At 34.1% G+C, this 22,833-nt stretch overlaps 1 protein-coding gene across 9 annotated transcripts in view; it reads right to left on the reverse strand.

The window, feature by feature from the left end:
• The window catches only part of ADGRB1 (adhesion G protein-coupled receptor B1), a 4,264,735-nt gene that overhangs the window by 1,731,231 nt on the left and 2,510,671 nt on the right, over positions 1-22,833 (reverse strand). For all 9 annotated transcript variants that reach the window (XM_044067288.1, XM_044067286.1, XM_044067290.1 and 6 more), the window contains one exon: positions 15,302-15,445. In XM_044067288.1, the coding sequence (XP_043923223.1) occupies positions 15,302-15,445 (144 nt within the window). The remainder of the gene's footprint in view (positions 1-15,301; positions 15,446-22,833) is intronic.

Genomic DNA, 22,833 nt, shown 5'->3' on the forward strand with positions numbered 1-22,833 from the left:
ATCTATGAATCTATAAAACAGCCATCAAACTTTCAAAATATGTCAGAATAAATTTTAACATATGTGCCTGACAATTTAAAATTCTAAAATTCAAAAATGCAGAAGTATACACTTTTTCCCGTACCTATGAATAATGGTCCCATCCTTATTAGAAAGAGTAGGATTGGAATTAACTAAGTGCTTAGCAGCAAATGAGTCAACTAAGGCTATAACTACTGGGTCAGATTTGGGAATACTATTTAAAATGTAAAAGACAGAGGAACTTTATACATCCTATCTGCCTTTTTATGTGCAGCTGGATGACTATCAGGAAAACTGCAGTCAGTAAGATAAACATCTTCTAAAGCAGACAGGACAGCAGAAATGGATGTAGGCTCTGGAAAATTCTTCTGTAACAACTCATGGTATTTTCTGAGAGACTGAGAAACCTTAGTGTTGTTGTAACTAAAAACACTGGTACATTCTAGCAACAGTGTCAGAGAAAGAGAACTCCTCACATGGAGAATCAAAAAGTGAGCTCTGGGCGTGGCCAAGGATGAACACAGGATAGCAGCAGATTTCTTCAGCTCCACCAACATAACTACATTAACAGGAAATTATTACTTCAAAATTCAACTAATGGAATAATTTTCTTTCTAATAACGTTTGGAATATCAGTATCTTGAATAATATCTAAAAAAGAAAGAAAATTTAACTAATTTTCCTGTCAGAAATCTTTTTGGAAATTTCTCTCTCATCACTTCTGTTCAGAATGAGTTCCAGCAAGGCTAACAGCCAGGATTCCAGCATTAAGAAAGAGCTTCAGACTTTACTATCAACTATTCAGCAACTAACAACTAAAATGGACAGACTGGATGTTAAAAATTGATAACTTTATAGAGAAAACCACAAAACAAATGGAGGTGCTACACCAAGATCTACAACATCAGAAAGCTCAGATTACAGGTATAGAAGAGACACTTAATGATATGGACAACATAATTAAGGAAGAAGAAATAAACATTGAATTCTTATTGAAACAAAACACACACCTTCAATTCAAACTAGATGACTTGGAAAACAGATCCAGACGCAATAATATAAGTATTTTTGGACTGCCAGAAAATATAGAAGGTGATAACATTAAATCTTTTTTAAATACTTGGCTTCCCAAAACTAGATCTGTCAGAGGCATTTTCTTTTGGTATTGAAAGAGCCCATAGGTCTTTATCTAATTCTAATACAAATAAAAAGTATCCTAGATCAGTTATTGTAAGATTTTTATCATCTTATGACAAGGAGATGGTATTAAAATCTGCATGGGCTAAAGCACCTATAAAAATTAATGAAGCAACTGTGCGCTTTAACAATGACTATTCTTCTTTGGTAATATCAAAAAGAAAGGTCTTTTTACCATTAATAAGAGAGCTTAAGAAAGCATAGTTCAAAACTCATCTTTTATTTCCTTCCAAACTAAAAATCTTTTTACCTGATGGCCCTAGAATTTTTGAAGACTTGGACTCTGCTTTGCTGCATATTAAAAAAAATAAAATATTAGATAAAATAGAGGATATGGAATGGGCAAGTCCTTCGTTAAAGAGAATGGCAACAGGAACTTCTTGGAAGACATCAGAGAAACAAAAAAGACTAAAAAACAAATAACATGTTTTATATTTCTTTGAACTCTTTAATTACAGTTACTACATTTACAAGAAAACCACAAATATCTTAATGATTTGTTCAAAGTTATTTCAATGTGCAAGAACTGAATTTTGTTTTATAAATAATCAAACTTCCTGAGGAACAAATAACCTGATATAAATCAACTTGTTTCTCTTTTGTGACAAAGAGACCTAAGGTTAGTAATTTGATACATTTCCTTTCTTTTCTTGTTTTAAATAATGGCATTCTCTTTAAACTAAACATTTAGAGAAGGGTGGGGGAGGGCAGGGAGAGGGGAAGGATGAAAAGAAGGAAATAAGGGGAAAAATAATCTATTATCTCTTTAAAATTATTTATACTGTTTAAATATTACTGCTATATATTATACCATGACTAAATTGCTTAAATATATGATATCAAATAATATGTCATGATATAACTGCAGTTAACTAGAACTAAAGTAGTTGAAAATAATATGTCTCAGGTTTTACTTTATTAAAACAAACAGAAAGTAAATATCTTTGTAGGTACTTTTTTTGTTTTTTTTTTCTCTCTTTCTCTCTCTTACTTATAAGGTAATAAGGTTCTGATAATACTGATATGTGTATGTAACAAACTTTGAATGAGAAAATGAAATGGGGCATATAAAAATAAGTTATGTTTATGTTAAACAATTGAAGGCTTGGTTTCACTGCCATAGAGACTGCAATGACTTGTGAAGTGCTTCGAGAAGGTTTTACACTGCATAAATCCATTTGTACTACAAAATGAATGTCTGTCACTTACTTTTATTAAAATTCCCGCCAGAATGTTATGGGAGACAATTTGGGTGTGGGTATCCTCGTGAATAGTGTCCTCGAGTCGTTTTAAAAGCTTCAACATCCAGAAAACACGCAGAGAAGCTGAAAGCAGCCATTTTGAACGTTGACCCCTGATTTCACACAGACTCATCGCAAATTCAAGAAGTAAACTGTTTCAGGAAGTAGAACTGCTGTAAATGCGGTATTGTGATGAAAAACGAACTTTATGACAACAAAATGTGAGTTTTTCTTTATAATAATTTACTTATTTAAGATGTAACTTATAAAATATAAAAGTTATAATGATTTTAAATGACTTAATATGCCATAGTAAACAAATGAGATAATTTAGAAGGCATAGAAGGTAAAACTCATGCACATATGTTTTTGACAGCTTATATGACTGCTGCACTTTAATGCATATAGATGCTTATGATTTAAAGATATGTAATGTTATAATGCATTTGCCTTGACTAAAAGACAGGTATGTGCATTATTATGATTATATTTCAGAAGAAAATGTCATGTGATACATTTTAAAGCTGCAGTGCAGATATATAAGATACAGATGGCTTTCATCACAATGATTTATGTATAACTAGGGATCAATATTGCTGTGTAGTATGTTCTTTTAACTTATATATTGTGAATAATCATTTTATTTAAATGATAAGAATAAGTATAAGAAGGAAGCTTCTAGTGCATGTAATTTAAAGTTTTAAAGCTACTAACAGTACTGCTATGACAGAAAATGGGAATACCCTAATGTAAGTAATGTCTGAGTCATAATAGCCTGAGATAACAAATGTTATTGAATTCAAATGAGCATAAACATATAATAAGAACTTATTATTACAAATTTTTATTAAACTACCATATGGGTATTCTTTCTTTCTTTTTTTTTTTTCTCTCTCTTCTCTGCTCCCACTTTCAAGATTGTTAGAATTCTATTATGATTATGAATTTATTATATAGAATAGATGTACATAGCAATATTAGTTGATTATAAATGTTTTATATGATTATATGAAGCTGTTATATAAATTGTTTAAGCCTTGCTATAATAGATAATCAAATTAAATGAGGTTAACTTTAGTTAATAATAGTTAGTATTGAATTAATTTGGTGGCAGCTGGAGTACTACTGCTTAGGATAGGGGGATAACTTGAGTGGTCTTTGCTACTCGAAGTTGGAGTTCTTAACTCCAGGCTGGATGCATTGTTTAATCCAAACAATATTTTCACCTGATTATTATCATGTGTATATAGTTTTGACATCCACATCACATTTTATAAACTCATTATCACTACAAACAAAAGTTAGAATTACACAAAATTCCATAAGATTTTCATTAAATACAGCTGTAATTAATAGAACACCTAAAGAAGGAGACATAATAATACTTATTTTAGTAAATGTTACTCTGATTATAAGTTTTATATGTTTATAAAAGTTAAATGGTAACTTTAAAAGGAATTTCTTTAAACATTAATGGATTGAATAACCCATGTAAAAGGGCAAGTTTAATGAGATATATTAATCTGCATAGAGCCAATTTAATATTCCTTCAAGAAACACATCTCCTAAAAAAAGATATAGATAAATTAGCCACTAATAAATATACAGTCTTGGTTAGCTCAGAACGCACACAAAAAAAAGAGGAGTGGCTATCTTATGGAACAAAAATATGCCCATACCTAAAACTATTAAGTCTTATAAAGATGATAAAGGAATGTTCTGTATGGTTACAATACAGATTAATGGGAAAATATATACATTAATTAATGTATACTGGATACCAGGAATTGGCACTAATACAGTGAAACACCATCTCAATAAGATTATATAATTTTCTATAGGAGATATTATTTTAGCAGGAGATTTTAACTGTATTCTGCATGAAAAAGATACTACTACTATAGGAAAAAGAAAAATCACATCTAATGCAAAACATTTAAAGGATTTCATTAATTTATATCATTTGAATGATATTAATAATCAGACAGATTCTAAATCATTACCATACACTTTTTTTTCTAATAAACATAAAACTTATTCAAGAATAGATAGAGTCTTTATTTCTAACCAACTGGTAACAGACTTAATTAATTCTAAGATCATTTCATGTCCTATATCAGATCATAATTCAATTGTCTTTGAATTTATGGTAAATAGTACTTATAATGTTCAGGTCAAAAGAATACCAGCATACTTAACTCAACTAAAGGATTATAAAGATTATATACTTACAGAGGTACAACATTTCTTAGACTTAAACACTACACCTGACGTCTCCATTATTCACATTTGTGATGCTCTAAAATCATATTTATATGGACAAAGTATCAGATGGTATAATAATAAAAGGAAATCTTGGGACAAAGAATTAATAGACATTCAAAACAAATTAGACTCATATAAACATAATAATAAAGAAAATATTATGGACAAAAAAGTCATTCAGGAAATAAATAAATTAAATGAGAAATACAAAGAAATTTTAAGTCACAAAGTCAAAATAACATTAGAGAAATATAAATTTTTGTCTTACTCAATAAGTCCCAAATATTTACATAGACTTAAAAATAAAACAAAAAGGCTGAATAAACAAAATCACATCAAAGAAATTTTCTCTCCAAGGAAAAAGAAGAATGTCTCTAGTTTACCAGAAATATTAGATGAATTTAGAAATCACTTTCATAACATTAACCATAATAACATTAATATGGATTCTAAAGACAAAATAAAGAACTTTATAGTTACAAACATGAACAAAAAACTTAATAAACAACAGACTAAATTAATAGATAAAAATATGTCATATACAGAGGTTATCACACAAATAAATAAACTTAAATCAAACAAAGCACCAGGTAATGATGGTATTATTCCAGAGATTTATAAAATTCTTCCAAAGAGTACTTACTCATTAATACATAAGGTTTTCATTTCAGCTCAAAATGAGTTATCAACTCCCCCATCCTGGCAATACACATTTATTTCACCAATTTTGAAACCCAATAAAGACCCAACCAGATGCACTTCATATAGACCTATTTCATTACTTAATGTTGACTATAAAATGTTCATGAATATATTTGCTGACAGATTAAAGACAATTATTCCAGATATAATAGATATAGATCAGACAGGCTTTATTATAAATAGAAATACTTTTGATAATATAAGGAGAACTTTAACGCTAATTGATTATGCAAACAGAAAAAAGAAAGACTTGACACTCATTAGTCTTGATATAGGTTCAGCATTTGACTCAGTAAGTTGGGACTATTTGTTTATCTTATTGAAATGTACAAATTTCTCTGATGCATTTGTGAATTTAATTGAACATCTATATAAAGAAGCATTGGCTTACATTAAAATAGGAACATATGTCTCACAAAAAATACCCATATTAAAAGGTACAAAACAAGGGTGTCCACTTTCACCATTATTATTTACTTTAATAATGGAGCCTTGGTCTAATTTGATTAGAAACAGCAATGATATAGAAGGATTTGATATAGATGAAAATACAATATCTAAAATGCAACTTTTTGCAGATGATGTTCTAATTACATCAGCAGGAACAAATTCTTCTATGCGGTCATTATTTGACAAGATGACAGATTTCAAGAATATTTCTGGTTTGATATTTAATAAAGAAAAAACTAAAATATTACCAATATATGCACAGAAAAATGTTCTCACTAATGATTTTCTCAAATATATACCCAATTCAGGTCAAATAACTTACTTAGGCATAATATTAACTAAATATATAAAATCCACTATACATAATAATTATAGTAATTGTCTTCATAATATACAAAATCTTTTCAATAGCTGGAACAATATGTTTTTTACCATGGAAGAAAGACTCACAATTATTAAAATGATAATATTCCCTAAGATATTATATATAATACAATCAATAATACTCCCACCTACAAAAATAATTATTAAGAAATTGAATTCACAAATGTTAAATTTCTTATGGGCACCTAATAGACCTAGGATTGCATTAAAAAAATACTAATAGTTGGTTTCAAGGGGGCATATCATTTCCAGACTTTAATTTATATGCTATCTCTTCTATTATAAAAGTTATAACATTGCTAATAGATCAGTCATATGTTGCAAAATGGAAGGAATATTGGGAACTAATTAGCATGCACTTCACGAAAATATCATTAATAAACAAAAATACTATTGTAAATAATCCCATGTTATGGTTACTAAAAGAGTTTTGTACCTCATCTATTACACCAAAATATATAGCTAGTTACCCATTAAATATTATTATTAGATATCGTAATTTTATATTTATGCATCCTAAGTATAAGGAATGGAATTTTATCTTATTTCCTATAATGTATACACAAGGTATTCTTTTATCATCCACCTCTGAAAGAATTCTTCTAGTTACAGAGAATGATTTAAAGTATTGGTATCAGTTATTGTCTGACAATAAAGCAAAAAATTTAGACTTCTTAAAGCAAGAATTTGATTTAAGAGAAACATGTTGGTTAGAGATTCAGACTTTTAGACAACATCTTATTAATAAACTTGATTTAATGTCTTTAACAGTTAAAGAATCTGTCCCAATTCTGATTGATTACTTGATATTAAATTTACAACATAGGGTTTTTGATAAAGGTAAGCTCTCACACATACATAAAATTATTAGAGATGAAACACATTACAGTTCAGATACTTACTGGAATTATTTAATTTCCATTAATGGCGAATCACCAAAACAACAAGATAAACAATATATATTGGAATCTGCTTATAAAACTACTTCTTCTATTAATTGGAGACTTTTTACCTGGAAATTTTTACATAGATCTTTCTATACACCCTTAATGATGAATAAAATAAAGAATAAAGACAACATATGTAAGAGATGTAATGTAGAAATAAATGCTGATTGGGCACATATGTTTTATGACTGTATAAAACTGAAGGAATATTGGATGTTAATCAATGATTTTTTGCAGGCTCTTTTCACAGATAATTTCATAGTCTCTAAATCACTTATATTATTTAACACCCCTGTTCCTAAATGTGTTAAAAAAGTTAAACTTCCCTTATTATGGTCTATTCTAGCAGTGGCTAGAAAAATAATAACCAGAAATTGGATTTCAGATACTCCTACTTCATTTAATGAGTTTAAAAATGTCATGATTGAAGTGTGTCATATGGAACTAATGACAATAAAGTCAAGAACCATTAGGAAAACATCTTGCTATAATATATGGGATACTTTACAAAATTTGTTAAAACAGTGTTAGTTTCATTAGTAAGATGTTACAGTTTAATTAATTGATTTGATTTGCAGTGGATGTCTTTGTAAATACTTTGGTTGTTTTATCAAATATTATAACTGTTTATATATTAACTGCTTGTATAAGATTGTTATAATATTTATTTTGTATGTTAAACATCTAAAAAAAAATCTAAAAAATGTTAAAAATAATAAACTTGTTTTAAAAAAAAAAAAAAAAACAAGTGAGTTCTCTCTGAGTCTGAATCAGACATCTGCGGATAAAACCCTGAATCCATCCCTGCATCTTCCTGTTTGGATTCAGAATCTTGAATCTCTTCTTTCTTTTACCGGAAAGTAGTCTACAAAAGGATCAATATCCTGAATCAACTCTGAGACAGTCCCAGTAAGTTACTCCTATCCAAAGAAATTTGAGGAGGAGTAGATATGTGCTTGGTTTTTTGTTTCTTTCTGACATGAAAAATGGGGCCAACTGTGCTGCTAATGGCAGCCACTGCTTCCCCAGGGATGGGTGCAACATTCTGAGACAGCAGGAAAAGCTTCTGTTTCCTCTCCCAGGACCAACAAGAGTGGCTCTCCCTTGCCAACTAAGGATGCCCTCAACAGCTGCAGAGGAAGTGGCTAACCACCACTCTCTAGTGGCTGTAGGTGCTACACCAGAGATCCAAGGTAAAAGGAGAGTAATCTGAGATACAACAAATGACCACAACAGTTACCCACCTGTGACTGAGGCAAATTGCTAGCTTGGTGTGGTGGTCAAGGCTGTCTGTTTAACGTTTCCTTTTTGTGGCTGAAAGGACAGATCATGGGACTGACAATCTGTTCCATGGCAAAGGAGAAAGTGGTGCCTCTATACTGGGGAAAAAAGTAACAAATGCCAGTAAAAGTACCAGTCCACAAATGTTACTTTTGTATAACAAAAAAAAAAAACAGTAAAAAAAGCACTTCCTAACACTATTACAACTCCACAACAGAAGAATAAACACTATTTTGCCACAGAAAATATTTTATCAGTTAGCTAACACTACTTTTAACTGACAGAAACAAGTGTTCCATTTAAAAGTATGTTACATTCTCAAGATAATCTGTTAAAATACAAAACTCCTAGCTTTAAAATAACTTTACTGAAGAGAAAAGTGATAAAGCATCAGTAAAAATTAAGAAAATGTAAGTTTTTTTTTTCCCCAAAGGAAACTTATCTGCCCAGCCAAGGAAAGGAAAAGCTGACTATCAATCCCTGAAAGCCACAGAGGAGCATAGTCTTTGGTGGTAAGAAAGCAGTGAAGGGCTTCACACCCATACTCCTCTTTTAGTCAGCTCAGCTTGAGCTGCTTGACAGTTTGGGCATGAGCAAGGTGCCCTGAAGCTTTGAAAGTTGGCCGGCTGTTACATCCTTGTCGGGATATAACCCATATAGCTAAGACTACTGCAGCAGTGGTTAATGTGACAAACATCTTTATATAATCTGTTTTTAGGGGCAGCAGGCTGACTGTCAATTAAATTCTGGGCAGTAACAAAAACACCCTCCAAGGCTAGGAGAACTAGAGGAACAGGTGAAGATTCTAGAAATTCCATTTGTAACAATTTACAATATTTTCTGGGGGATAGAGAAATCTCACTGTTTCCCACTGAAAAATGATTCATCTAGGAAACAGTTTCAGAGAAACAGAATTCTTCACAGGGACTGCTAGATAGCACATCTTCAGAGATGAAACTGTATCTGTCTCTTCACATTTTGGCACACATTGAGGCTCTTAAACATCATCTGTGAAAGAAGAATCCCTTTTTCTCTTACCAGAAAGAGCTTTAAAAGATGGGTCAAAAAATTACTCCTGTCCAGAGTAAATGATACATAAGGAGACTTATGTTTTGTTTTCTGTTTCTTTTTTAATAGGGCATTCTGAAGAAACAGACCCATAACTGCCAGTAACAAGCTCTCCAGGGATGGACATGGTATTCTGTCTAAGTAAAGACATTTTACCTATCCATTCTTCCAGGACCAACAAGAGTGACTCTCCGTTGCTTACTAAGGGGATTCCAACTGCCACAGTGGACATGTCTATCCCTTGGTCCATGGTGGCTGTAGAGACTATACCAAAGGGATCTGAATAAAAAGATGAGTGATCCAAGGAGACAGCATTGGCACAGTGGAGTCACCCCCCTGCAGGTGAGGCAAGCTACCTGCCTGCTGTGGTGGCAAAGGCTGCTTAACAATCTTTTTTCTTTTTGTGGCTGGAAGAAGGAACAAGCAAGAAAATGTGCATTATTCCATGGTCAAGCTGCAAATGGTGCCTGATTCCTAGGGAACCTCAGCAGTAAAAGTTGGTAAAACAGGTAGCATATAAAAAAGTAACTTTTTTCCACAGGGAAACAACACAGTAAAGTCACTTTAAACACTGACCACATTCCCAAAAAGGAAATTAACATTTTTTTTTCAAAAGAAAAAAATAGTTTTAGAAAACATTTTACCAAAAAAGTAAAACAGTGACAGTCCCATTTTAAAAACACATAAATATCATGAAACAGTCAACAAAAATACATTTTCCTAGCTTAAAAGTAATTCCTTTATAGAAAAGAGTATGTTTTTTGTGACAAAAAATAAAGTGGAAGTTTTTTTTTTCCCAAAGGGAACCTATCTACCCAGCAATGGTATAATGATAGCTGATTCTTGATCCTCAAAATCCCACAGAGAAAAAACATTTCTTTGGCTACAGGAAACCTATGAAAGGCTTGGTGCCCAAACTTGATTTTTAGTCAGCTCAGCTCAAGCTGACTAATGGTTTGGGCATGTAGAAGTTGCCATGAACCCCTATAGCCTAGGCTACTATAACACTGATAATAATGATGAACATTTAGTTGTGCTTATAAGTGAAAGAATGTCAGCCTTGACTACAGGAGCCTTGCAATTTGAGATACTGTGTCTTAATGATAGCATATGAACTTCAGAGACTGTTTTTTTTTTACTTTATGGAGATGCCCAAGGATAGACATAGGTGCAATAAATAATCTCTTTATTTTTCCTTTGTACCTGCAGTGACGTGCCAGTCATTCAGGTCTGGGAACCTTAGCACTCTGAAATATGCAGCTACTACTGCCATACACTTTGTGAACAGCAATGTGTGTGTGTGTGTGTGTGTGTGTGTGTGTGTGTGTGTGTGTGTGTGTGTGTGTGCGTGTGTGTGTGTGAATGTGTGTGGGAGTAACACCAAAGGGCAATGCTCAAACCTGGTAATAACTGGAGCCAGAAGTGGGGATACAATCTGGAGTGCCTTGCAATCCTTACATGGTAGTAAAGATTCTTATGGTCTATTGAGTACATTGAATCCCTTTTCCTGAGAGGTGGAAGAAAGGACTGCACTATGACCTTCTGGAACTTTATCTTTTTGCACAGGTATTTAACTTGCTGAGATACAATATGGATCTTAGGCCCTAGCTCTTTTTTAGGATGGCAAACAATTTTGAGTAGACGTGGCTCCTTTGTGATCTGTTGGGTCCTCATGGATGATTCTGTTTTCTAGAGGCTTGATGATTTTTTGCAGTGATACCATTCTTAGATGGAGTGGAATGTCTGGAAGAGCTTCATGAGATGGGTTTTCTTTGGCCAATAAAGAAATTATGCCACCCCTGTATATTATTTTCTTCACCCAAGAATCTTGTATGATGGTCAGCCAGGTGAAAGTGAAGAGCTATGCATACCCAATGCCTCCAGTGGGGAGCAGGTGAGCAAATGTTGAGGAATGGTTACAGGGTTTGATGGAGAAGAGACCTTTAAACTTTATTCTGTGGAGTCCCTCTGACCTTGGGAGGACATCCCTCTACCACAGGAGGCTCTTTGGAAGATGAGGCAAAGAGAAAATGCTCAGATTGTTTTTAAACCAGAGATGTGTATCCCCCTTCATTCCTAGAATATGATTAGTTGCAGATTAGAGAAACAAATTTACCTTCTTTCTTGCTCCTAGAAAAAGTATCTTTAACCTTTGGACCAAAGAGAGATGAGCCATCATAAGGCAGATTTATTTAGGAAGGACACCATGATGTCATTCACAAAATACCAAAGTCTCAAACAAGTGTGATGGCATATAGCAATGTTGGTAACTGCAGCCTTCGATGCACCATTGACTGTGTGTGATATAAGCATCATGGTAACAACAGTGATGGACAGCATAGCTGCCAGTTCAGATTCCATGGTCTGTACAGTATCCACAGTTGGCACCCTCCTGAAGGAGTTTAGTACTTTGTTTACTTTTCAGTGCCCTAAGGAGAAACTATCCCTAATGCATAGACATGCTTCACACTTCATGGACTCCCTGTTAGGTAGATGGACTGAGGAACTCTCCTCTGACAGGTAATCATAATCAAATCCACAAGAGTTTGGATGATTGTTGGGTGGGACAAAGACTTTATCTGGTTTATGAGGGATTGGTTGCATCACATCAGGATCCCATTAAGCTATCTGCAAAACTGCATCATTGAAGTGATCCACAGGAGGGACCATCTAGGAGGCAGATGAGCCAGCTTCGAAAGTTTCAAAATCATCTCCTTACCCAGGGAAGAGATTTCAGTGGCCCAAATTCCTCATTGCCTCAATAATTCAATTAATTCACCTAAGCTGGTGTCTTCAGGGGGAGTTCTAGGAGATCCTTTTCTTCACCAAGGCCTGTGACCCCTGTGAGGAACTCTTGGAGAGAGTACAACTGCCTCCTTTTGCATTTACACTTCCTGTGTTCTTCAGGTGGGAATTGAGTTAAAGAGTCAGATGTGTCCCTGGTCCCGTGAGGAAGGGAAGGATCATGGCTATTGGATCTAGGCTGTCCTTTTGGTGAGTGCTGAAAGCTGCAGGTACATTAACAAGTCTGAAGGAAACCAAGGACTCAGAAACTTCATCTTTCCAAATAGATTGCTGGGCCAAAATCTTTTCAAATGATTCAAAAGCTAATGTCAAAGCCAATGGCAAGGAGGAGGGTGCTGTCTAGTCCAATCCCAAATGCACAGCAGATGGATCCAAAAAACGTACTCCCAGAGCTGACTATACAGATGGCTCAACATCTTCACTCCACGGCCCACCCTGCTCCAACGATTTCAGAGTCAAATGGGTCAGAAGAAATGTTGGCATCAAGACCCCAGTGCTGTGACACCAAAAGAGGGGCAATGGGTGGAAACCTTGACTCTGAAACCACTGGATTCGAAACTGGGACTGAGGAAGAAACAAAATTAGAGGAGTAGGTGGACCAGTCCTGTCAGCCCCTGAAGTGGAAGAAGGAATGGTTGCAATTTCTATCTGAGCCTTCATATATGCTCTCATCATCCTCTTCCTATGTATGTCAACTAACCTCCTGGAAAATCTGATGGACCTAGCTGAAGCTGCAGAATGAGTTCAGGAACTTACAAATTAGAAACATTTCCCTTCTGAAGACTGTCAGGTAGGAGAGGAAAGTTGTTTCAGCACGTGATCCAAAACTATAATGGCTTTGAAGTCTCTGGAAGGTGAGACTTGATCCAGGGATGCAAAGGATCCCACACAGTTGGATCCAAAGATGGTGAAAACTCAGGTGTTTTAGCTATTTTTGGAATTGGTGTGGACAAGACTGGAAGCTTTATAGATTTTTTTCTTTCTCCTTAACTCATTCCCTCTCTCTGGTATTATTCTCTTTCCTTTTCTTTTGAGGTACCTCTGTCTTAGTCTCTTGTTTATTTTTTTTTCTTTATTAGTTGGCTTTGGAACCAAAGTTTCAGCACCTTTGGACTGCTAAGTGGACAAATCTGCTATGTAAAATGATCTTGCAGAATCTCCTGCAACATTTTGATGGGAGAAGGCCTTGAAGGATTAACTTGCTCTTCCTGTCAGGAAGAAACCACTCACCAAAGCAAGAGTAAATATCACAAGCTATCATAAGATGTCAATGACCCAGGCAGATAAACACTAGGAATCAGGGTCTCAAAGTGGAATTAAAGCCTGAAGCCTTGTCTGTAATGATACCTAATGGCAAGATCCATGGCAAGGTGAAGGAAGGTAGGTAAGCATCAGCAAAGAGAGAAAGATAAATATGAGATAAATATGCAAAAATATTAGAAAACCTTGCTAAATGTGAAAGAAGACAAAAATAACAGCAAAAAATAGCAACTGCTGTCATACAAAACAAGTACTTATCTGACAAAAAATTCTCATGCAAAGGTCTGGAGAATCACTCTAGTGCTTAACATTATTGTAGACCTACAACACAAGTACTTTAGAAACTCTAAAAGTGTTGGCTCAGATAAGCCTCAAGGCAGATAACCCACTAGTCATATCAGAGGATCAACACTTAAACTGAAGAAATTGCCTACAGTGTGTTATATCAGTCACCACACACACACACACACACACACACACACACAGACACACACACACAAACACACACACATCTAGTAAATCTATCTATCTGTCTGTCTATACATGTGTGTATATGTGTGTGATACACACACACAGACACACACATACATATATATATATATATATATATATATATATATATATTCTATATATATATATATATATATATATATATATATACATATATATCTACATGAATGTCCATGTATTGAAAAGTTAAAATATCAAATGTCAAGTGATTGAACACTACTCATCAATCACCAGCCAATCAAAAAAAAAACACAAAAAAGTAAAACAAGTTTTGAATAAAACTTTATTATGGAAAAAAAGTAAAACTTTTTTTTTTTTTGCAGGGCAAAGGCATCCTGTACCCCTTACACCACTAACAACATATACGATTTCAGACATCACACTACAGTGGGGAAAGGGCAAAATCCTCAATCCCCACTGTACCACAATCTTACACAGAAAAAAATGGTATGTGCGAAAAGCTGATTTATTTATCAACTTCACCATTTTTTTTTCTGGTCAACAAAGTGAACTTTCCACTACTTGGTAGCAAACTATATATCTATATATATATATATATATATATATATATATATATATATATATATATATATATATATATATATATATATATATATATATATATATATATATATATATATAAATAATGATTTTTTCCGTTGATGGTAAGGAGCTTTTTTCTTATTCCCCTAGCAACTGTCTTCTGCAGACAGGCCCAATGTAATGACTGGTTATGCTAATGCTGCCAGGATGTGCACACTGCCACAAATGTGATGGCTATACCACACACATTCCTTGGTCAGGCCTGTGCCCCCAAATCCCTGTGCACTGGAGTGCAGTACTGGGCCTTCACCTTGGTGACAGAATTGTGTCAAGACTTACTCCATCTTCCTCACCTTGGGATGCACCTGATGAAGTCAGCTGTTCAGTTCATCTCCCCATGGGCAGCTCCTCCAGTGCCAAGCCAAAAACTAAACCCAGGTCACCTGGGATATAATTAAGGCCCCATTTCACTATGTCATGAAACAGGCTAGATCCCATATGAATTTATTTTTTTTGTACTGTGCTACTGCCAAACAGAACTATTTCGGTTTCACAGAGATTTTTCACCTTTATTTGCTGCATATTAAACTACAAGCCATATTGATAAAATATTTATATTTTGCTTACCAGGTGAACCAGTTGAAAATATTGTCTTGGAAATAGTGACCCTGTCCTCAGAGCTTCTGGCCCAGTCTACCATTCCTCTCCAGCCTTTCATGGGAAAGCTGATATCTGTGGCACCATTAGCAGGTCGTTTATAGATGCTCAGAACTGTAAAGATAAATTATAGTCCCTTCACTTAATAAATTTATATTTCATTTCAAATATTTTCCTTCTCAGTTCCTATAAATGAAAAGTACTGTGGCTATATGTTATTAACATATCAGGTTAAAAGCACACTTTAGCTTTATATTATATTAAACATACATAAATTCAGGTATACCTGATTTCCATTCCAAGATACAAATTCTAAGTGATAAATGGCATGTGCAATATTCCATCATTGCTTTGTAATAAGTATTTATTCAAGGGAACATGAACCACTCCTGAAACAGGAAATGAGAATGGAGAGAACAGAAATGATGAAGAAAGGCCAGTGTCCAGAATATATTTCCAAAATGGCATAATGTGGACACAAGAAATATAACCAGGAGTTTTAAGAAATGATTATGCAATAAACTGATAACAAGCATAATGCTGTGGACCTCTTTATACAAAATTAACTTTACTAAATTTGCTGCTGATGCCTTAAAATGCTTAAAGGCATGCAGGCTCTCACACCTGGAAACTACCTTTTCAGATTTTATCGTAACAATAACTGTATATGTTAATACAGCTACTACTGCAGACCATTTAATATGAATGTAACTATTGCTCTGACACATAACCAACTTATCTTGTTTAATACATTTGCATTTTATTTCTCATACCTCAGTAATTGTTGTTTATGAGTATGTTGCTTCTACCATATTATGCATCTTAGCATATACATATTTTCATTTGTGCTTGGTTACAGTGTATTTTTAAATCTAATAAAAAAATGTTGACAAAAAATAAAAATGACAAACTCATCAGTAAAGATGGTAAGGAGAGCATTTTAACAATGTAAGCCTCATAGTTTAAGTGTGTTTAAAAGCACCTCTCTCATTCTTTCACAGTTTATTCGGCATCCTAAATGTCTATGGATAGATTATGTAATAACTGTATGCATAACTGATTGCATACAACTTAAAATTACCATCTGCAGTATACCTAGAGCCACAGAATGTCACTCAGAAAGGACCTCCATTTAGAATCTAATAATCCCTTGTTAATGTCACCAAATGAAGAGTTAATACAGGTTCTGGCTTTAAATTTTTATAACATGAAATTACAATTCTGGATACCTTTTCTTAAATAACTGTTTTTTCTGCAATCCAAACTGACTTCAGTAATGTTTCTTTTCATTATATACAAAACAAATAAGTGTTTTAATACTACATAAATTGTTACAATTTCATTGATACCACTAGAAAAAAAAAATAATTGTTTATGCAATATTAGGTGCAAACTGAAATGAAGTATGCATCAGCATGTTTATTTTTTTCATACAACTCCTGATGGGGCATTGTTTGAAGATAATTCTATAAATGCAACTCCATGAACAGATTTGGAGATGCTCACAGTAAGATCAGTTAAATGTATAAAGAATGTGCAGCCTTCAGAACTACAGATGAAAATGGACTTGACAGGCAGTTCATCTTATATTTAAGAAAAATAACATACATTCTATCTTTTAATAAAATAACAGCAAATGTACAAAAAGGCAAATGCTGATTTTCGCAAATTATATTCATCAGCAATTGAAAGAGAACATGAACCATTCTTCCTCTGGTTAAATGTAATCTAGGCTATCTTAACAAAATCAATCTGCCAAGCATCAATAAACACACCAGCTTCGCAACATGACAAGGAGGGTCATTTTAACAGCATTTTCAATGAGCTTTTGCCTTTTTTTTTTGGGTGGCATGTGGTGCAGGAGTTACAGCTACCACTTCACTGTACTTGGTTTTTGAGTTTGGTTATTGACTGAGGTGCCTTATATGCAGAGGTTGCATGTCATCCATGTGTCCTTATCAGTTTTCCTGGGTGCTCCAGTACCCACTTCACATTACAAAGACATGCTGGAAGTGTCTGCCAATCATCAAAATATTCATCTTACAGGTGCGAGTGTCACATGGCAATAACTACATGTCGGTGTGTGCATGTGCTCATGATTAAGTATGTGTGATTGTGTGTGTATGCAACAACGATTGGCTAGTGACCTGGTTTTTCACTCTGCACCTACTGAGTGCTGAGAGGGTCCCACCGAATTCAATTAACCAGGTAATTAAAGCATGGATACTTGAATTAATTCATTAATGTTGTTGTTTACATTCCTATTATATTTTGCTAACAAAGTATTTATTTGAACATAATGATAAACATTTTACAAAAGGAAGCACTGCATTATTTATTTATTTCTCTACTACCATCAGCACATTTGCAACTTGTTTACTAGGGTACCCGAAAAACTAACAACCAAGTAGCAGCATGACAGCTTTCCTAACTGATAGTGAATTAACAATGTTGATGTAGAAGACAAAGGAACTCTATTAAATGTATTATCACCAATTCAAAATTGTACTTTGCAGATTACAGTCAGGGCTGCAACATTAGTGTTTGAAAATATGTTAAAAAATGACTGACTTGTGATTCACAAAAGTTTATATTACTCCTACCCAATGCACTGTTTCTGTTAAGAAATTTGATTTATGTGTCAAGGATCATCTTCAGCTCTGAAAACAGCCATAATGAATATGAAAAGATATTTTTGTAATTCAGTGAGCCAAAATGTAATGCATTTAGATTCCTGTTTTCAGACAAACCTATTTCTCATTCCATGGAAATTCAAAAAAATCATTTCTAAGTTCAATGTTTTATGGATAAGTATTTTAAATTCTTGTGATCAAAGATGTAACAGTCCATCAGATTTCACTGATGTTTGCTGAATTAAATGCCCAGCCCTCTTTGATGTGACTGACACTGAGCTTACTAAAGTGAGACACAGAGACTACTATCCCCTCTGGCCAGCCTTATAGTGACGTTTGAAATACTACTGTGACATGTCTTTGGAATGGAAACCTCAAATCCAAACACCTTATATAGCAACTCCAAGGCTGAAAAGTCTCAGAAAAAAAGCAAAATACATTCTTCTCTTTCATCTAATTTGGAGCACTCTCATAGTTTGTAAGTGTATTTATTTACAGAACACTGAACGTTTCCTGCTAAAAAAAATAAATAAATAAAAAATAAAAATGTTAAATTTCAATCAGTTCAACATACCACTATGGTCTATAAGTGGCAGAAAATCATCCAAAGTAGAATGTGAGAGGTACATCACACATCAGTAACTTAAAATCATCTACTACTTTCAAAAGTAGAAAGAGTGACTAATTCCTTTGGTTTCATAAGGGTTTTAGTGATGTTTTCAAGTTTTATTTCACTGTCTTGTAAAGCTTTGACAAAAATTATAATGAGGTCAGAGGACAATGATACAGGAATATGTACAAAAAATAATTACTATAGAACGAGTTTTAGTTATCAACATCTACAGGACACTTAGCAAGCACATGTTGTTGAAATAGCCATAAAGGTTGGAATTGAAAGAAATGCCACACAGTGCATAACACTCTTCTACCCAGTGTTATGCTAGACCAAATGTTTCCTTCATAAAGATTTCAAAACCATTAAAGAAGGGCAAGACATAGTATGTGCACTACAGCAACACAAAGTAGTTGGAGTATAAAAAAACAAAAAAACAGAAGACATCAGGGTTAAAGAGATGGAAGACACTATTCATAAACATTGTCTGGAATGGAGTAGTGCCCGTATGTCTCTGAACTGCATACCAAATCCTACACAATTCATAAACAATGGTATGAAACAGTGTAAGACCCTGTATTCTACAGTGTAGCCAGAGTACTCCATGCACAGAAAACAAAATGCAGATTAGCCACATCCCAAGACAATATGTAATTCAAACACCCACTAAAATGGTATGGGCTGTTCAAAACTAAATAAGTTACTGTACCACAAGTGCATACCTGTCATTGGTGTATTACCACTGACCTCACTGATCTCCTTTCCCTGAGCATGTATTGCTTAGGTAGTTTAAATGAGTAGCACATCAGCACTAAATAACAAAGAGAAAAAAAAAAACTTCTATGTATAGTAACAGAAAATCAAAACTATAAACCAAAAGTAACAGAAAACCCACAGGCAATGGAATTTTCTCCGGTACAGGATATCTTGCTGTGACCACAGCCACTCATGCCCCTGCCCCCACACAGTGATGCTGTCATGCCAAATTAATGTCATTTATTTATCAACTGCAATAAGGTATTACAGTACAGCACAGTGCAGCACTAAAGAGAGATCTTTAGTAAGGTATGCGCCTGACAGCTAGGTCATTAGGTATCTGTTTGGTGCTGTGTTGTGTTTTGTTTTAATGCAAGAAGCACAACACCATGATCAGGAATGGCTGTAACACAGGAGGGTATAGTAAACATTGTGCACTATGCATTCCTGTGTGCCATGCACAGATACGTTATTTTGCACTGCAACATTCAATACTGCACTCTACGAGTATGCATTGCAGTAGTGAATGCTGGTGTATTACACTGAATGCATGCATAATAAATATAGTGTCTAGACTGCATTTATGCAACTGTGCAACATGTTTGTGAATTTCAGGGCAAATAAAAAATTAATTGATAAAGTAAATGTACATTTCACAGCACACTAATCAGATGGCATGAACTATTTTTTTGCAACATGTATGTGAAATTGTGGCATAATGAATGACTAAGAACTTCATGTTGCAAAAATGGCAGTGCTACAGACAGGAGTAATGTGCTGCTGGAGCGGTTTCTGCCATGTCATTGTACAGAAGGCACCTTCATGCAAGGAGTTCTGTTTCTCTCTTTGACCAGCAATCCCTAGATTTCTAAACAGCAGACAGGTCCACTCTGAAGCAAATACTGTATATCTACTGTCTGCATAGCAGGGTAGTATAATAGTACATGCTACCAAATACAGAGGTGACTACAGAACTCCACATCTTAGCAACAGAAATACAAAAATACATTGTTAGCACTACAGATATCTTCTAGTCAGCAACATGCCGGATACTGGATGTAATTTATACCTCCGCATGATGTGCCACATACAAGAGTGTACATTATTCCAGATAACTGCACAGAAAACCACACCACGTCTTCGAGTGTATTTTATTGCTATGAATTAATCTGCACAAGTAACTGATTTGTCTGCAGTTAAAAGCATTCTGCATCTTTACAAATCTTTATCTGTTTGTGGCTTTCTCTAGTACTACTGGCTGTAGGCTATTGTTTCTAGCTAAAGCCTCTCTTTAACTTGGATAGATTGTGTTAATAGTCTGCTGAGTGGGGGCTGGTTCTTTTGTGTTCTCGTAAAAAAAAAAAAAGATGTTCTTCTGGTACTTAAGCCCTAAATTTGATAGGGTTTCTGTCTATACACACTGAGCAGAGTGGATAAGAGTTGTTGACCGCAGCTGTTAGCTGAGATATATAAATATCCTGTTTTTTTTTTTCAATTATTTATACAGATTATTGTTTTTAACAATTAATATATAGCACTTTTATTGTCTGCTTTTTAGTCTTCAAGTGTATTTTATTGCTATTAACTAATCTGCACAAGTAACAGATTTGTCTGCAGTTAAAAGCATTCTGTACCTTTACAAATCTTTATCTGTTTGTGGCTTTCTCTAGTGCTACCGGCTGTAGGCTATTGTTTCTAGCTGAAGCCTCTCTTTAACTTGGCTAGATTGTGTTAATAGTCTGCTGAGTGTGGGCTATTTCTTTTGTGTTCTTGTAAAAAAAAAGTTGTTCTTCTGGTATTTAAGCCCTAACTTTGATAGGGCTTCTGTCTATACACACTGAGCTGAGTGGATAAGAGTTGTTGACTGCAGCTGTTAGCTGAGATATACAAGTATCCATTTTTTTTTTCGATTATTTATACAGATTATTGTTTTTAACAATTAATATATAGCACTTTTATTGTCTGCTTTTTAGTCTTCGAGTATATTTTATTGCTATTAACTAATCTGCACAAGTAACTGATTTGTCTGCAGTTAAAAGCATTCTGTATCTTTACAAATCTTTATCTGTTTGTGGCTTTCTCTAGTGCTACTGGCTGTAGGCTATTGTTTCTAGCTGAAGCCTCTCTTTAACTTGGCTAGATTGTGTTAACTGTCTGCTGAGTGGGGGCTGGTTCTTTTGTGTTCTTGTAAAAAAAAAGTTGTTTTTCTGGTATTTAAGCCCTAACTTTGATAGGGTTCCTGTCTATACACACTGAGCAGAGTGGATAAGAGTTGTTGACCGCAGCTGTTAGCTGAGATATATAAGTATCCTGTTTTTTTTTTCAATTAATTATACAGATTATTGTTTTTAACAATTAATATATAGCACTTTTATTGTCTGCTTTTTAGCCTTGGAGTGTATTTTATTGCTATTAACTAATCTTCACAAGTAACTGATTTGTCTGCAGTTAAAAGCATTCTGTATCTTTACAAATCTTTATCTGTTTGTGGCTTTCTCTAGTGCTACTGGCTGTAGGCTATTGTTTCTAGCTGAAGCCTCTCTTTAACTTGGCTAGATTGTGTCAATAGTCTGCTGAGTGGGGGCTGGTTCTTTTGTGTTCTTGTAAAAAAAAAGTTGTTCTTCTAGTATTTAAGCCCTAACTTTGATAGGGTTTCTGTCTATACACACTGAGCAGAGTGGATTACAGTTGTTGGCAGCTGTTAGCTGAGATATATAAGTATCCTGTTTTTTTTGATTATTTATACAGATTATTCTTTTTAACAATTAATATATAGCACTTTTATTGTCTGCTTTTTAGTCTTCGAGTGTATTTTATTGCTATTAACTAATCTGCACAAGTAACTGATTTGTCTGCAGTTAAAAGCATTCTGTATCTTTACAAATCTTTATGTGTTTGTGGCTTTCTCTAGTGCTACTAGCTGTAGGCTACTGTTTCTAGCTGAAGCCTCTCTTTAACTTGGCTATATTGTGTTAATAGTCTGCTGAGTGGGGGCTGGTTCTTTTGTGTTCTTGTAAAAAAAAAGTTGTTCTTCTGGTATTTAAGCCCTAACTTTGATAGGGTTTCTGTCTATACACACTGAGCAGAGTGGATAAGAGTTGTTGACTGCAGCTGTTTGCTGAGATATATAAGTATCCTTTTTTTTGATTATTTATACAGATTATTGTTTTTAACAATTAATATATAGCACTTTTATTGTCTGCTTTTTAGTCTTCGAGTGTATTTTATTGCTATTAACTAATCTGCACAAGTAACTGATTTGTCTGCAGTTAAAAGCATTCTGTATCTTTACAAATCTTTATCTGTTTGTGACTTTCTCTAGTGCTACTAGCTGTATGCTATTGTTTCTAGCTGAAGCCTCTCTTTAACTTGGCTAGATTGTGTTAATAGTCTGCTGAGTGGGGGCTGGTTCTTTTGTGTTCTTGTAAAAAAAAATGTTGTTCTTCTGGTATTTAAGCCCTAACCTTGATAGGGTTTCTGTCTATACACACTGAGCAAAG

The sequence above is a fragment of the Protopterus annectens genome, chromosome 3.part1 (assembly GCF_019279795.1).
Source record: "Protopterus annectens isolate FY-2018-M chromosome 3.part1, PAN1.0, whole genome shotgun sequence".
NCBI classification, from domain to species: domain Eukaryota; kingdom Metazoa; phylum Chordata; order Ceratodontiformes; family Protopteridae; genus Protopterus; species Protopterus annectens.